Here is a 17,925-nt window from a genome sequence, read left to right as displayed (position 1 = left end):
AAATTCCATACTCTAAGCAAAATTGTCAAACAAAGCTTTCTGAATTAAAGGCTGGCTGAAAGTTTTAGAGGTTCTGAGATTCTAGTAATTGATCTAGATTGAGATTCTGCATTAATTATGTTTCTAGCATCTATAAAATTGGTGTTTTTTTTTAATGTGGGATCTCCAGAAAAAGAATGATTCTATACCCATGTGTTGTGCCAATCTTGTTCTGAACAATCCCAAAATGTTCTTTAGATACCTTCCCTTAGCCTCCTGCCTCCCTCATTGTAGTCCCAATGGGAGGAGTCCTTAATCTGGGACTACACTTTTCAAGCATATATCAATTAATCCAGAGATAGCACCATCAACTACCATTTTATTGTACTTTAACAGTCCAGTCATCTACAGACCTAGCCTAATCATTTCCAGGGCAGGTGCCCACATCTTAGGTCAGCCCCATGAGGCAGAGACTACTGAAATCATTAGGATTAGTCAATACTAAACCTTTTTACATTTCCTTGCTCTCTTTTTGCCTCAGAAACCACAATAAAGTCTCCTGCCCACTGCTTCCCATTTGTCTTCCATTTGGTGACAAGACCTCATGTTTTCCCATATGCCTCTCTCTGGCATGACATCCTATTCTTCTAGAGAAGTGTTAGAAATAATCTACCTTTTCATTAATAGTATTCTAAAAATCTGTAGGCCTTTGCTGAACATCAAGTATTTTATGAGTACACTATATTTTAAAAGAGACACAGGTATAGAAACAAGATACAGGGCCCATAAGTGGTGTATAAGGTGAGTTTGAGGAATAAGGTACAAATCTGCTATTTGGCATTGTTTCAGAAACCCCATCATCTTGCACTGGTGAATATTCATTATCGGAACTGAAATGTGAGGGTCAAAGGAACATTGTTTGGAGAAAGAAAAATTTGGAGAGCAGTTCAATCCTTAAATTTTGACTTGCATCACATGAATAACCTGTGGAACTGGTGAAATAGAAGATGTGACCCAAACCCTAAAAGATCAGTGTTCAATAGGTGGTGTGGGTGTGGCTTAGGGATCAGCATAGCTCAATTTACTTTAAGGATAATTTTACCCCACAATCCGAGAACCATCGGTATGGAGTCTGAACCAGGATCCTTGCCCTACCCTGCCCCTTGGTATATGATGTATAGGAGAAGGTTGAGAATTAGATGACCCCTCAGAGTCAAATGTAACATTTATCTTTTCTTGGAATAAAATATGACCAAGAATTAAACTGATCACCATGACTGATGCTTCCTGCATTGTACTTTCATGGTATAATTTTCAAAAGTGACTGAAAACAAAAGGAAAAATGATTTTCCAGCCCTAAAGCAAAAGAACAAATCAAAAATGCACTTACAGTAGCCTGGTGTTTCTCTGCTTTCTCAGATGTCTCTTTAAGTTGATTTTGTAGGGCCTCCTGGAGAGTCTTCATTTCTTCTCTAGTTTAGTAGAAAACAAACAGCACAGGAGAGATAAAATTCCATTATTTTATATGTACATTATTAAAAAAGTTTTGTTATCTATCTAAATTTAAGAAACAGGTAACCTAAAATTGCAAAAAGCTACAATTATGCAAACAGGATCTATTTAAGTATTCTGATAATAAAGGACTTTCTCTCCCAAACAAGTTTTAAAAGAAAGTGGTATTTAAAGAAAATTACCCTGCTATTATGTTTTATAAGAATCCTACTGTGTGGATCATTTGTGAAATACATAAAGTGTTAAATCAAATCAATATATTAATTTGAGTTGAAAAGCTAATTTTACTGACAGCATGCCAGGGTATGAACCTGCTGATTAGAAAATGTCATGATAGACTTGCTTATAGGATAAAATTGCTGTTCCTTTTCTTGTTCCTTATTGATTAATTCTACAGTTTTGTGCTTTAGACATCCTTTGAAGTGCCTCAGATTTTTAATAAAAATAAGGGAAAGAAATTTACTTCTAGCTACAGGGTAGCCTTGTTTAATGAGTATACTAATGGAAATACTTGACTATGCATAGATATACCTTGTGTCCCAAGTTCATTATGCAGTATTGACTTTGCCTCCATTGTTAAGAACAGAAATATATTCCTAAATGCACATTACCCTTATGGATTGAGAATTTAGTCATATAAGACAAACAATACCTTGTTATTGTGCCTTGATTTAATCACCAAAGCTATGACCTCAGAAAGATTAGATATTAAATGAGGGTCAGTGCATGTATGTGTTTGTGTGTGCACTTACAAGCTCTGGCTTGAGAAACTTCCTCAAAGCAACAACAATAACACAGAAACCTGTTCCAGTTTTATCAGACCCTAAATGAGCTTAAAATTACCATTTAATTTCCAAAAACTAACTCTTGTAAATTGGGCAAGGAACAAACTCCCTCATACTCAGTTTCTTTTTGCATAAACTGGACACAGTTTTATGTTTAGACGACACAATGAGCAAAATGTTTCAACACAATGCCAAAAAAAGGATTAGTCAACAAATGTTGGATCATCACTACAACACCAGTACCAATCTAGGTCCCTATGTTAACTGTTTAGTCATTGATGTCCCTTACAAACACAAGTTGCTTCTTTATGAAGCAAAGACTTTATAGTGTCCCCAGATTTCCATCTCTAGGAACTCTTAGGTCTCAGTTGAATTTCAAGGATTTGAGAGAGTGTTTATATGCTTGTTGAAATCAGTTTGGACTTCATAAAAGCAAAATGTAGTTATAAGTGATTTTGATTCTTAGATGGTACATGCCTGTCTGAGTAGTGTATTTTTCTATGGTTTGGCTTAAAGTGAAAGTTAAGTCTTAGTTTCTATCTCAGCCTCACACTCATTTCGTTTATCAAACTTGCCTCCCATATGGATCCCACTATTAATTCTGATATTTTTCACGAAGAGCATTTATGTCACAAGTATATACATATAATGCAGGCTTATAATATGTACAGCACTCTTATTAGCCTCACATCAAAATATAACATTATATTACATGATGCATATAGCATGGTTGAATTATGCCCAGCGTTTATGTGTTCAAACTCTAGAAAGCCATTACACCTTTGAGAGAAAAGGAGAAAGAAAGGAAGAAGAGAAGGAATCTTCTACAACCCTCCATATTGATATCTAGAGGAAATGCGGAGAATAGGATAGTAAACTCTGTTAATGGAGAAAATGGAGAATTCTGTACACACTGTTTCATGCCAAGGATATCTATCCAGCATAATGGAAAAGTGGGAGTTTATATCCTTCTCTGTCTTCCTTCCAGATTGGTTTCTTCATTTGCTCAGTGTTTTCATGCTTTAGGAAGTCCCAAGTCTCTGCCTCACAGACTTGCAGTTTATTCCCCTTTGAAGATGATTCCAGACTTGCTTCTTTATCACTTCCCACCACCCAGTGGGTTTTGACTAAATTATGCCTGGCTACCCTGGATGGTGATGAACTGAATCTCTTGATCTAAAGATTTGATGGTTCCAATGACACCTGTAACAGTTTACTTGAATGTTGGTATATTTTAGCATACATTTTTGAATTACATAAATCCTAAAGAGAAGCTATTTGATACTTCTTCCAACCTAAATTATGACTATAAGAACACATTCACACCATCAGTATCAAATGGCATCTGTTTCAAGTGGTTGTGAATTGGATTTCAATTACATCACAGATGGAGATCTCACCAGTATTATAGGCTTTCTTTTCATTTTTAGAGAACATTTCTGTAAAGTCCTATAGTACCCTGAGTCCAACATTGTCTTCTAGGAATCCCCACCCACTAATTACCACAGAGAATAAAGTGTTTTATTCCTGTTTTTGTTAAGACAACCTTTCAGACATTCTAGTGTTTCTTTTTCTGTGGTTACATTACCTTTCTCTGGGAATACCATGGTTTAATATCTGTCTATCAACTTATAACTCTTCTGTGAGTATTATTCTGACTGCTAGATATTCTTGAAATTGTAATTTCAAAAGTCAACACAGCTTTCTATCTCTCCCCTTCTCTCTTATGTTATCTTTCACACACACATACACACATTCACATCTTTCTCTGTCTAAAGTACATTCTTGGCTTTTCTCTTCACATAGCTGTATATCTGTATACAGCCATCCCATATCCTCTGAGTTAGTTAAAATCTGATTCTATCTCCACAAAGAGGCGGCACAGTTACCACTTAGTAACTAGAAATTCTAGTTGATATCATTATGTCTTGGTTGGTAACTCTGATCAGATATGAACAGTGACTTAACTGTCACATAGAATAAGCATTATCTCTCGGGAACATTCTACATGTAAAACTCAGAAGGCAAGGAGCTGAGGATATAGGTTGGAGAACACAAGTTGGTTACTGAGAGCTGTATGTATAGACAAAGGACATAATTACACAAAACACTTAAATTTCCAAATAATTAATATGATTGATATCAAGAGATATCACCTCTGAAAAAATTGATTTATCACTATACATTAATATATCTAAATTTGTAAATAAAATAAACTCCTTCAAAGTTATAGAACCATAATATTTTATATTTCTCTTTCTAAATAAGTAACAACTAACACGTATTGTTAGAATTGCTAGAATTTATTGAAGTTTTTATTCTGAATTTAATTATGTGCAAAAAATAATTTAAACATTTGAACTAGTTTTCTAACTTTGAATAAAACTTCAATACCAAAACATTGGCCTTATTTCATCTTTTCATTGACAGACTTATTCCATTAACTGAAAACTTGTACATGATACTAATTGTGTAGCTGTGATGGCAAAAATCCCTAATAAATCAGATCACATTTCTTCCTAATATGAATAAGTGTTTTGTATGTCGCGTAAAACAGAGAAAAATAATTTAAAAAATTATTAGCAAACAAAAGCCATAGGCTTTTCCTTATCCAGAGAGAGCTAATTACACATTAACTTGTTAATGTATCAATGTCCCTCTTGATACAAAAAGGCAGAATTTATTAAAAAAAAAATCCCAACTAAAAAGTATCTTCACTGTACTACTTCTCTATTAAGATCCCCCTGTCCTTTCCTGTAGAGTGTGTTTCTTCACTTTGTTTATATCTTTTTCTTTGTATCCTCTTTGGTGGGATAATTCCTCTAAAATGTTCATTTAGTTGTATCAATTCCTATAGATCTATCTAAAATTAGTTCTCATTTTCTCCGTATTGCCTATCACTGAATTCTACTCTAAGAACTCTTTAAGAGTTTTTATTTTTGGTCCCAGTCTCTGTATACAAGTTTATTGTCTAATCTTCCCTGACTTACTCTGTGTTCTTTAGTCACTCCAATACTCTCTCTATGCTATGCCTGAATTATGCAGAGGTGGCTTCTAGCTTTCTATTTGTGATTAAATTTTGTTCATTTCCTTTTCCTAACATGAAATTATCTCAAAAAGTAATCTTTTCCGTGTCTCTTTAATTATTTCCCATTTTTCATTTATTTAAATTTTTAAGAGAGAATATGCTGTTAACTTTTTGTAGAATAGACCTCCCAAAGTTATTCTCCTATTTAACTAAAACCTTGTATTCTTAGACCATCTCACCAGTCTTCCCCATCACTATCCCAGCTCTGGTAACCACCATTCTATTTTCTACTTCTAGGAGGTCAACTTTTAAGAATCTACCTATACATCATAACAAGTGTCAATGCTGTCTCTGTGTCTTGTCTATTTCACATAACATATTTCACATAACATAACACATGTCTGCCTATTCTTATTTATGAGTAATTGTTACAGTACCCAACATTAGACAGGATAAATTATAATTGGTCTCCACAGAGAGGTTAAGAAAAAATATGTATACCATCTTATTCATTAGTGTCCATGTCATACTCTGGCAAAAGATTCAAAGGCCATCAATTAAAGTAGAAAAGACTCCTGAGCTTTTCCTTATAAGATAATCTATCATATTAAACCTTTCCTAATAAATTTCTTATCTCTACTCAATAAACTATTTAATAAAGTAAACTGTCATTCTTGACATTAAATGTTTAAACAGAGAGGCTTAGAGCATGGCACTAAGCCTCCCTCAGGTTCATCCACATTGTCACAAATGACAGATTTTCTTCCTTTATTGATGAATAGTATTCCATTATTTACATCAAAATGTTATTTATAGCTCCAGTGGCACAATCAGTTAGCTCATGCTACTTATACAAAATATTATTTATAATTCTCCATCATTGACTCAGTGAGTCACAAACACTTCTATAACATTTAGTTTAGGTGTATTAAGGAATAAAGGAGAGAAAAGAAAAATATGTCTTTCTGGGACTGAGTACAAGTGAGAGTGGAAGGGTAAACAAAGGGGGTGATAGATGGTCAATGTGCTTTGTATATGTGCATGAAAACTGTTGAAATTGTTTTAAGCAGGCAGGAAGAGACAGGATCACGAAGTGGGGGGTGAATCTAATTAAGATATGTTGTAGCACATATGCAAATATCACAATGGTTTTCCATTATACAAATAACTTTTAAAAATTTAAAGAAACAAAAAAAGAAATAGTCTATTTCCAACCAATATAATTATTCAAAAAGAGGTACTTTTGGAAAAATGCTGAGATTGCTATTTTGTTTAAGCTCTTTTTAGATATTGTACTTGAGGAGAATTTCTTGTTCCTAAAATAATAGGTATGTCTTTGTAAATAATAAAAACAATCAACGCATTACACTCCAATTGATATTTAAACATATGTCATTGCCTCAATCTAAATTCTTATCAATGATATGTTTCTGGGTCAAGGAGCAAAGTCAGACCTGAGATGATGAAAAAGGACTTACAATCAACTATATGTAGCATTATTGCATGGAAATGTTTTAACAGTTTTTTGCCTTGTGATATGCAAACCAACATTGAAAGATGTTAAATGCAATCCCAAATAACATGACTCTCATCAATTCACTTAAATACTTTTAGCAATAGTTTCCTATATATAAAATGAGAAGTAATACCTGCGTACAAGGTTGTTGTGAGAATGGAATAAGATGTATATAAAAGTTGGAGCTTGCTTTGAGCTTGAAATGCCTTGGGTTTATTCGTTTATTTGCTTTGAAAATCATATGAACTTAAAAAGAAAATAAACTACCTTTATAATAACATGCAATAATTCTAACAGTATTAGCTTCTTCCTTACTACCCAATTATTCATTATCACCAAGATCAAGTTCTTGTTCTTTTCAACTTGAGTTCAATGATTTCAGATCTACATACTGATGGAAAGACTCTCCAGCCTATTAACAGATGAATGTTTACTGTTCTTTAACATCATTTAAACTGTACTTTGCAGAGCAAGAACAGCAGTAACATCATCACCAAGATCTTTTTAGAAATACAGAACCTCAGGCCTCACCCCAGATCTACTGTATAGGAATCTTCATTTCAAAAATATTTCCAAGTGAGTCTCAGATACATTCAATCATTAAATAAGAAGATAAAAAATTTCATACATTTAGAATGAATGGACTTTAGTAAATTTCCAGAATGTATTTTGACATTATGTTAAGAACTGGGAATAAAAATCATAATCTTACCTTTGTTTCTGGCCTAATTCCAAAAGTTTCTGAACATCAGTTTTGGCAGATTGCTCACCATTTTTTAAAGACTGATAAGAGAAGAGGGAAAAGGAAGTCATATAGATGAAAAATTGAGGCTTACTTTACTTTTAGCTACTTAGTACAAGGTAGCACTGTACCTGAGACTTAGAACAAGATATGAAAATGATACTATGGTAATCTTCATGCACTAAGGATGCACACAGGAGTTCATGACATGGTGTAGCCTAAGCACTACATAGAGAGGGAAAGGGATTGAAATCAACCTCAGCTTTTAGAGGTATAGTAGAGTAGAAATATTCTCCGTATATCTAGGACTCTGTACAAGAGAATATAAAATATATTTTCCACTTCCTTTGAAGTTTTACTGTGTTTTCTGCAGGAATGTAAAACTAGCTCTGGCATAGTTTCAACAAAAACAAGAAGATATAGAAAGCATTTCTGTGTAAGTCAGCAAATAACACAATTAAAGATCAAAGCAGTCAGAAGGCACATGCCTGCCATTTTTATATGTTTCTTATTTATGAGTAATTGTTACAATACCCAACATAAGACAGGATAAATTATAACTGATCTCCACAGATAAGCTATTAAGAAAAAAATATGTATACTATCTTAGTCATTGGTGCTCAGGTCCATACTCTGGCAAATAAAGATTCAAAGGCCATCAACTAAAGTAGAAAAGACCCCTGAGCTTATAAGGCAATTTGTCATATTAACCCTTTCCTAATAACTTTCATATCGCTACTCAATAAACTATTTAAGAAAGTAGACTGTCATTCTTGACATTAAATGTTTAAACAGAGAGGCAGTATTATTTATAGGGCAACTATGATAGGTAGGAATGACAACAGCCAAAACAGCAAATGCTTTGTTTACTTAACATTTATTTAACAAAAATCTATTATGAATTATGCAAAGAACTATTATACAAAAGCATAGTGGCTGCCTCCACAATTTTTTTCAATCTCAGGAGAAAAGAGACAATTCAAATATGGTATGATGAGTATCATTATGGAAATATGGTGGGATGAACTTCATTTGAGAAGTCTCTCCCCACAATGAATGACTGTGGTACCATTAGGAAACAGTCAGTATTCTTTTTAATTTAGAAATAGTAGCTTCACATGAAGCACAAAGAAAGCAGAATGAGGAATTAAAATGGGGAAAGTATAATCATTCATAAGATTTCCAGATCAAAGTGTATCATGTCTGGGACAAACCCCCAAATCAACCTTTGACCTCTTCATCTGAATAATAGATATAAGAATTTTAAAGAGCCTTGGTCACTGAATTATTAGGTAACTCAACTCAAAGGAGTTAACAGATATGTGAAAACATGCAATGAAATAACTATTCACTTATTGACCATTTTCTATAATCTGAGCATTTTTGAGGGAACCCAAATTAATAGGTTAAGGACTTGTATTCAGAAAATATTTGGAAGTTTAGTGCCAGTAGCTCACACTTGTAATCTTGGCTACTTAAGAGGCTGAGATCAGGAGGATCACAGTTAGCAGTGAGCCCAACAAAGTTAATGAGATCCCACATCAACCAATAGCTGGGCTTAATAGTGTATGCTTGTCACACCAAGTAATGCTGAAGACTGGAAGAACTGTGGTTCAAGGACAGCCCAGGCAAAAATGTTAGTGAGACTGCATCTCAATGGAAGAAAGTTGTGCTGTGGTGTACATCTGACATCCCAGCAATGGCAGGGAGCTTAAACTAGGAGGATCTAGGTCCAGTCAGACTGGGCAATAATTTCAAAACTACCAGAACAAAAATGGCTAGAGCCATGACTGAAGCCATAGAGTGCCTGCCTAGCAAAAGTGAAACTGTGCAGTCAAACCCCAGTACCACCAAAAAACAAATTGTTACTAAAAAGGAAATTACATTGTTTTAGAAGTGTACATCAGTGATAGAGTGGATGCTTAGCATAGTGAGGCCCTGGATTCAATTCAGTCCCCATTTACCACACACACACACACACACACGCACATACACACACACACATATACATACAAGAAAAGGGAATGACAAAACTGAGATGCAAATATGAAAAGTATAAATAAATGCAGATGGGGATTAGCAAGGCATATCCAGTTAGAAGGCCTGGTATGCACCTGTTTGTCATTTCCTCAGAAAATTCCAGGGAAGTATAGTATAATTTTCTGTGAGCAAGACTGGTTCCTTTAATGATTCCAAAAATTTGTATACCATCTAAGTAGCCAGCATGTTTACTAGTTATCCTATATTATCATCCTTTCTAGCTGATATGGTAGCAAAGATGAAACAGGCTTTTGAACTTGAAATTGAATTTTCAAAGCTCCTATATTTTTAAACATCCTTTTAAAATGCATTATACAATGAGCTATGCAGTTTTTCACTGTAAGTTTGAAACCTGGGAGCCCCATTTATTATATGTTTGACTTTAGTTTTTTCCTGTGTTCTCTTTGAGTCTTGATTCCTCATTTTCTAATGAATAAAGCATATTCTTATGTTTCTGGAGCATTTGCTAAGACAATTTGATAAAAAGTGAAAACATCTGCAATGTCAGGCAGAAAATATGCAAAGCATTTTTAAAATATCAACTGTATTTACAGGTAGGGATTTTACCTTTTCAAAATTATAACTCCATGGAATTATACATTTTTATCAAACCATTTTCTCCTTTGTAATTAGATGCCTTGACTTAGGCTATGTTTATAAAGAACTGAGTATCCAGGGAACAAAGAAAACACTGATCCCTCCTGGTCATTTCACCATATGCTTGCAGTGACTTCAATGTGCCAGGTGTTCAGTGCATCTGAGAGCACGCAGATGCCTTGAATATTCTTCCCAATCTTATTTATTTATTTATTTATTTATTTATTTATTTATTCTTATTTATTTATTTTTCACTTAATAAAGTGTATCACATGCATTTGTTTCCTAAAAAAAACAAAATCAATTTGCACGTCTGTTCATCCTCATCATTGTTTGTTGCCAAAATGACTCATTCATTCCTGAATTGCTAACATCCTGCTACCTGTCTCTGAGTCCCATTAGGCTCTAAATGGTTTGTATTTCCTCTTATTCCTTCTTCTCTGGATGTTATACAACTTTGGGAACAAGAGCTTGAGCATTGAATTCAAATAAGAGCTCTGTGCCTGATTTATCTGTGTACTCTTACTTTCTAACTCTATTTTCTCACCTATAAAATAAGATTAAGAACACAGCATAATCTTCATGTGAAAATTAACTAAAAACTATAGAAAGAAAACCTAATATAAAACGTTGACCAAGTTCAACAACACTTAGATCCTTAGTGTTTTCCTGACACCATCTTCATCACCCTCATTATCATCCTCATGGGAAGAAAAAGCTATGGAGAAGAGTGTGGACTATGCTAATGTCACATGATCCAGTTCAGTATTAAATAGAAAGGCTCTGGAACCAAACTGTTTGCACTTAAACTCTCATTTCTTTTGTGACTTTCAAAAATAACTTACTGTTTCTCAGTACCCATCACAGTAATGAAGTTGATTAAAGAATCTTCAGAGCTATCCTAGGGGGGAATTAAAAATCTTTTCTAAATATCATTTCTATATTCATTCAACTCTTGGTCTAATTACTTTTCATCATTTTGCAATATGGAAAACACAGAGGTGAAATTGATCTGAGAAGCCCTGAAGAATTGATGGCTTTGCCATGCACACAATTTTTCTCCTTCCTGTTTTTGCAAACTACAGATTCCTGGACTGAATTTCAAATTATATTTCATTTCAAAATTCACCTAATATAAATAGTAACCAGCATGATCAAGCCTGGAAATTTATGAAACACTGTTTAAAATACACATTAATCTAGTGAGGAAGATCAGGTGACTGCTCCTCCTTTGCTGTTGAGAATATTAGTTGTTGTCTCACCTGAAGGTTGACTTTAATTCCATCAAGTTCTCTTGATGTCTTTGTCAGCTGACGAAGGATGCTGCTTCGCTCCTTAAAGACTTCTTTCAGTTGCTTTTCCAGCTCTTCATAGTCCTGTCTAACACAGAAAGAAAAGGCATGAGGGCCCCACAAACAGTCCCACTTGGCCTTAACCATAATCAATAACATTCAACTCTTTAGTAAAATCTAGATTGAGTTTCCCATCACTAGGATGTTTTGCTGTCTTCATTCAAATATAAGGAGAAAATTGAAAAACCGAACAGTGTTATGACAAACATTTCATTTTTTCTTGAGACCTATCCAGACAAGGGTTCCAGGACTATATTGTACAACTTCTCCACACCAACATAATTTAGCTGGTTCTTCAATGAGAAATAGATATTTTCATTAACAAGTTTTCTCTAAGTCATTGAAATTTCATATCAAGAGAGATGATTGGGAGCAATATATTCCACACACATGGATGAGTTTTGGCATTGAGGGACAAATTTAAAGGTACAGCTAGATCAGAAAGCAGGGGTCTTGATTTTTCCCATTGCAAAGGAACCTGCTTTCAAATATATCTAAGAACATCTATTAACATTAAAGATGTATTTGGAAAATAGAAAACTCTATGAAAACCAGTGAATGCATGAAAATTTCAGTAAACTTTGAACAGAGAGATTAAATTACTGCAAGAAACATCAGGGAATACACTGGAACAAGTAGGCAAGGCAATGAGATCCTAAATAGAAAACAAATGGCTCTGCAGCTTAGAGAAAGGATTAACAGATGAGACTACATGAAATTAAAAAGCTTCTTCATAACAAAAGAAATGGTCACCAGATTGAAGAGGCAGCCTGCACAACGGAAGAAAATCTTTGCCAACTGTACATCTACAAGGGATTAATAACCAGAATATACTGGAAACTCAAAAAACTAAACTAAACTAATCAATGATCCAATGAATAGATGGGCAAATGAACTGAACTGAACTTTTTCAAAGGAAAAAGTTCAAATGGCTTAAAATCTTACGAAAAAATGCTCAACATCCATGGCTATAAAGGAAGTGCAAATCCAAAACAAGCTAAGAGTCTACCTCAGTTCTATTAGAATGGTTATCATCAAGAACACAAACAACAACAAATGCTGAGGATGTGGAGAAAAAGAAACCCTTGTACACTGCTAGTGGGAATGTAAATTAGTACAATAACTGTGGAAAACAGTATGGAGGCTCCCCCAAAAATTAAAAATAGAACTGTCATATGATCCAGTGATGTACCACTACTAGGGATATAACTGAAGAAATGTACATCAAGATACAATAAAGAAACCTGGACATCCATGTTTATTGCAGCACTCCTCACAAAGAGCCATGCTATGAAAATAACCCAGATCCTTACAGCTGATGAATGGATTAAGAAAATGTCACATATACATACAATGGAGTTTTATCCAGCCATAAAGAAGAATAAAATCATGTACTTTGAAAGGCAGTTGAGGCAATTGGAGAACATTATGTTAAGCGAAGTAAGTCATGCTTGGAAAAACAAAGTCTGCATGTTTCTCTCATATGTGTGAGATAGAAACAACTACAAATATAACCAATATTGTGGAAAACATGTCACACTAAGAGGATTTCACTAACAGGTGAGGGACAGTATAAAAAAAAGTTAAGAAGGTGAATATGGCTGATGTACTTTCTATACAAGAATGAATATAGAGTTTAAAAACCTGTTGAAATCACCATAAGAAGGGGACAAATGTAGAAATGAGAAAAATGGAGGGTATGAACCAATTCAAGTTATAATAATATATATGTGGAAATGTCTCAAGGAAACTCCCTGTAGAGCTATTTTAAATAAACAAAAATGTCTTTTTCCAAGACCGGTAAGTTAAAAGAAGTCCTATCTGGGAGTTGGTACCAGTGTGAGGGGGTAGCCATAAGGAAAGGTAAATGAGTCTGAATATAGTGGAAATAGTTGGTTCTCATGTATAAAATTGGAAAAATGAGACATGTTGAAACTATTCCAGGAATGGGGGCATGTGGGAGATAATGAAGAATGATGGAGCAGGTGACTTCAAGTATGATATATTTCAAGAACTTTTGTAAATGTCACAATATACCCCCAGTACAACAATAATATAGTAAAGCAACAATAATAAAAAAAGGAAGATTTAAGGAAGTACTGTGTATGTTCATGTGCCTGTATATGTGCACATTTGATGAGTGGGATGGGGGTAAGAAAGCAGATACTGTAAGCAGGCCTTATTCCTGGACTTATTATACGTGGTTTTGAACAAGTGAGGTCAAAAATACAGAAAAAATTTTAAAAAGTCAAGAGATGTGTTTATCATCAGATGTGTCTAAATTGTGTGATCTGTGGAGTATTTCTCTACCTTTAATTGCCTCCCCAAAAGCATATGGTGCCAAGGCAAAATTCGATGTGCTTAATTTAAGTGGTACAGTAAAAATTGTAGATTTGCTGAAAGGTGGCATGTCTTTAGTGGAAACTGGGCAACACCGTAGGAAAAATGAATCAGACAACCTCAGCACAGCACTGAACTCTATGTATTCTGAGCATCCATGGTTTTTCCTCAGCCATAGACTTCTTAGAACCATATGCTGTGTATACCAAAAGTCTACTATAATTTCCACTGCCATGTTAACCTATAGCTGATAGAGGGATGTCATGATGATTAACCACAGCACATAAGAGAGCTGCAAGTCCAGGAAAACATCCTAGAAAAAGACATGTAAAATACTTCAGATGTATTTTGAAAGATAAAATAGAAATTAGACACTTGAATGGGGAAAGCATAGAGTCAGACATGGTGGCTTACAACTGTAATCCCAACTACATGAGAGACAGAGGTAGGAAGATCTCATTTAGGGACCAGCCAGGGCAAAATTAGTGAGAAACTCTATGTAAAAGGCAAATTAAATGCAAAAGGACTAGGGTATAGCTCAAGTCCATGGATGGAATTGGAGAACATCATTCTGAGTGAGGTTAGCCTGGCTGAAAAAACCAAAAATTGTATGTTCTCCCTCATATGCGGACATTAGATCAAGGGCAAACACAAGGGGATTGGACTTTGATCACAAGATAAAAGTGAGAGCACACAAGGGAGGTTAAAAAAAAAAAGAAGAAAAATCATCATCACCTGCTTGGGTTTTGGGTGACAATTTGAGAATATTGAGGTTTACTTCAAATATTACTATTTACTTAGAGCTTTTAACATTTTTAAATAACATTTTATACTTTGCTGAATAATCATTTGTAAAATCTGTTTAATTTCTATAGGTATAATCATATTGTCTGCAAAAATGATAATTGCTCCTTTCTTAACCTTAATCTCTTACCCAGGGGCAGGGACCTGTTCTTCAATGTTCAGTAAAATCAGTGATACAACCTTGTCACATTCCACATTGTGGAGTGAAGAGTTTTCAATATCTCATAAGCTTTTTGTAGTCAATCTTCTCTTTCTTTTCTTGTTTTTTGAGGACGATTGTGATAAACTATAAGATGTAAATGGTTCTTTCCTTCTTGAGCATTTCATTTGAATCATGAATGGAATTTCAATATTATCCACTTGTGTTTATTTTTTTCCATCATGGCAGGTGTTACTACTTGTTCATATTTGCTTTGTTTCTTTGTAACTTTGCCATGTTGCACTTATCATCAGATTAGAAAGTCCTATACCATTCACTTATTCAAGCAACACTCCTGTGGAAGGTTGTGGACATGACACACCAGAGACACTAAATGTTGTTTGGTTTACTTTGCCTCACCTTTTTCTCACTTGATAATGGTTATGTATAGAGATTCTGCTAGAAAACTGATTCAACTGCAGGCTTCCTCAGGAGAAAATAGGTGGGAATAGACCTGACTTGAGTCATGCTCTGAGGTTTCTCTCAGTAACTTCTGAACCTCACTTTGAAAAATAAATACTTGCTATTGAGACTCATTAATTTTTTTTTCTGTACTGGGGCTTGAACTCAGGGCCTACACTTTAAGCCATTCTGCCAGCCCTTCTTTTGTGTTTGATTTTTTGGGGGGTTTTTTTGAGATAATGTCTTGTTTGCCCAGGCTAGCTGTGAACTACAATCCTTCTGATCTCTGCCTCCTGAGTACCTAGGATTACAGGCACGAGCTCTCACTGGTGCCCAGTGAAAGTCATTACATTTTGCTGTAATTTGTAATGCAGCAATAGCTCAACAAAGGCTTATCTAATAAATGCATTAATTGAGGATGAGCACATACATTTTTCTTTTCTAGTGATAATAAACTAAATTGCATTGATTCATCTTGCATACATGATTAATGATTATGATAAACCAATCTCAAATTATGGAAATGAATGTACTTTATTCATAGTTCTGAATCTTCAACAAGTTAATATTTTATTTACGTTTTTTACATTTATCCTCAATAGAAAATTTCATTTGTTAATGACCTTCCTCATCACATCCTTATAAACCATCATATCTAGGTTATTCTGAGATCATGATGCAAATTAAGTATTTCCTTTTCTCTCATTATCTGAAAGAGTTTTATAAGAATGATAACCTTTCTTCTGTCAATAAGAATTCACAAGTAAAATCATGTAGGATGTAGTTTCATTTCTGGGACATTATTCAATCAGACATTCAATACTTTAATAAATATGGTGGCATTTACTAATTATATCAATATTTTGATATCCATTTCATTGTCATTCATTTAATTCATGATTTTAGGTGTAGGTAATTGGTCTGAGCTCAGCTGGGCAGTTCTCCATTTAGTTAGGCTTCTCTTATATCTATGATCATTTGCTGCTCAGCTGAATGGCCATGGTCTGCGGTTGACTTGCTTGACTTACTCAGTTTGCCAAAGGTTATAGGGTTGTATGCTTCTCTTTATCCAAAAGCTAGCCTTCGCTTGTTTGTTCATATGCCTCCTGGTCAGGAATCTAAGGAAATTAGCTGAGGTAAGGAAATATTTTTTTCAGGTTTTGATTTGGATTTAGCATAATATCATCCACTATATTCCATTGGTCCCAGAGCAAGTCACAACTTCAGGCTAGATTCAAGAGGCAGAGAAATATATTTCCCTTCTTGATGGAAAATATTCCTAGTCCTTTAACAAATTGATATGAATATAAGAAAATTATTTATATTTATGATCATGTATTACTATATAATACCAAAGCTTGTATCCTATGTTTAGTTAATTATTAGAGATAATTTCCTTGAAATACTTAAATATGATTTGACATTCAAATTTATATGAATCAACTGGATCTGAGATCAAATTGAACCCCCAAGTAAATTTAAATTCTTCCTAATAGTCAAGAACTTCCACAAGCCACATAGTTTTAATGCTTTGACTTCGTAACACAAAACCTCCACTTACATCAAGCCAGTTTCATCAATCCTCATCCTCCTGTCAAGAGTTCATCTATGTTCCATTTCTCCAAAGCATTGTACAGTATTAATACTATGTAGTTTCTGTATCTGTCTCAACATCTAATTGAAATCTTTGACTTCAAGAATGTTGAATAGCACTGGCACAATGTTTAACTGGATTGTTCAAAAGTAACTGAGCCTTGTACGCCTGGGATCAGGGACAATGATATATTTTTGTCTCAGGAAATTCTTCACTACAAAATATGATCCTTATGTTATGAATTAGATAAAACATGTGGATGCCACATTGTTTATCTCACAAAGTCAGACACAGACTTTCTAAATTTTCATTCTTTATTTCACAAATGATTGGCTTCATTGTTTGTCTCCACAGATAACATGGTGAAGATGATTTCTCACTTCATTTGCCCAAAGTGTTCAAGGTTTTTGTGTAGGTTTTTCTCCTTTCAGACCCCTGAAGGCTGTCCCTTCTTACATTTAAGAGACTTTTCAAACTTGCACAAGACAAGGAATGTGGAACACCTAACTTAACAACCTCTTCTGAGAATCACCTGATGGTATGGTAATGTTTTGTCTTTATTAAGTCATACAATCTGCTTACCCACTTCGCTATACCTAGTTCTTTTTAGCCTTCTTTAACTTTGTTCTATAATTGAAAATCTTTTCTGCTTTCATTCTGAGGTGCTTAAAGATCTTATCATTAAAGTATTCTTCCCCTTGCAATAGAATTTTGGAAATTTTCTTTAATTATAAATCCTGATGGTTCTAGTAATGATGCCAGACCATCAGTGAGCCAAGCTGGGGTTAATGTGAGGTAAGAGGAATTAGGTCTCCTATAATATGAGCAAATACTATGATGGTTGGGTTTTTATAAAGATAAAACCTCTTCCTGTCCAGTAAAATGGTAGACCAAAACATAAGATTGAGCGCATCTGATGTTTTAACAAATAAACAGTAATTTAAAAAACCAAAGCAAAAGTAAAAGGAAAAACAACAAACATAAAACTATCTTATTGAACCAATTAAGGAAGGACTTCTGTCTGTACGGAAGATT

The 17,925-nt window shown here is 34.3% G+C and overlaps 1 protein-coding gene across 2 annotated transcripts in view; it reads right to left on the bottom strand.

Moving 5' to 3' along the window:
• Luzp2 (leucine zipper protein 2) overlaps positions 1–17,925 on the bottom strand; it is a 469,710-nt gene that overhangs the window by 276,265 nt on the left and 175,520 nt on the right. Inside the window, exons 2-4 of one of the 2 annotated variants that reach the window (XM_074043008.1) lie at positions 11,462–11,579; positions 7,533–7,603; positions 1,370–1,451 (exon numbers count right to left, since the gene is read on the bottom strand). In XM_074043008.1, the coding sequence (XP_073899109.1) occupies positions 1,370–1,451; positions 7,533–7,603; positions 11,462–11,579 (271 nt within the window). The remainder of the gene's footprint in view (positions 1–1,369; positions 1,452–7,532; positions 7,604–11,461; positions 11,580–17,925) is intronic. The other variant, XM_074043011.1, reaches the window with a different exon arrangement.

The sequence above is a fragment of the Castor canadensis genome, chromosome 1 (genome assembly GCF_047511655.1).
Source record: "Castor canadensis chromosome 1, mCasCan1.hap1v2, whole genome shotgun sequence".
NCBI classification, from domain to species: Eukaryota; Metazoa; Chordata; class Mammalia; order Rodentia; family Castoridae; genus Castor; species Castor canadensis.
Note: the sequence above shows the minus strand (reverse complement) of the source record. Positions and strands in the feature narration are given on the sequence as shown.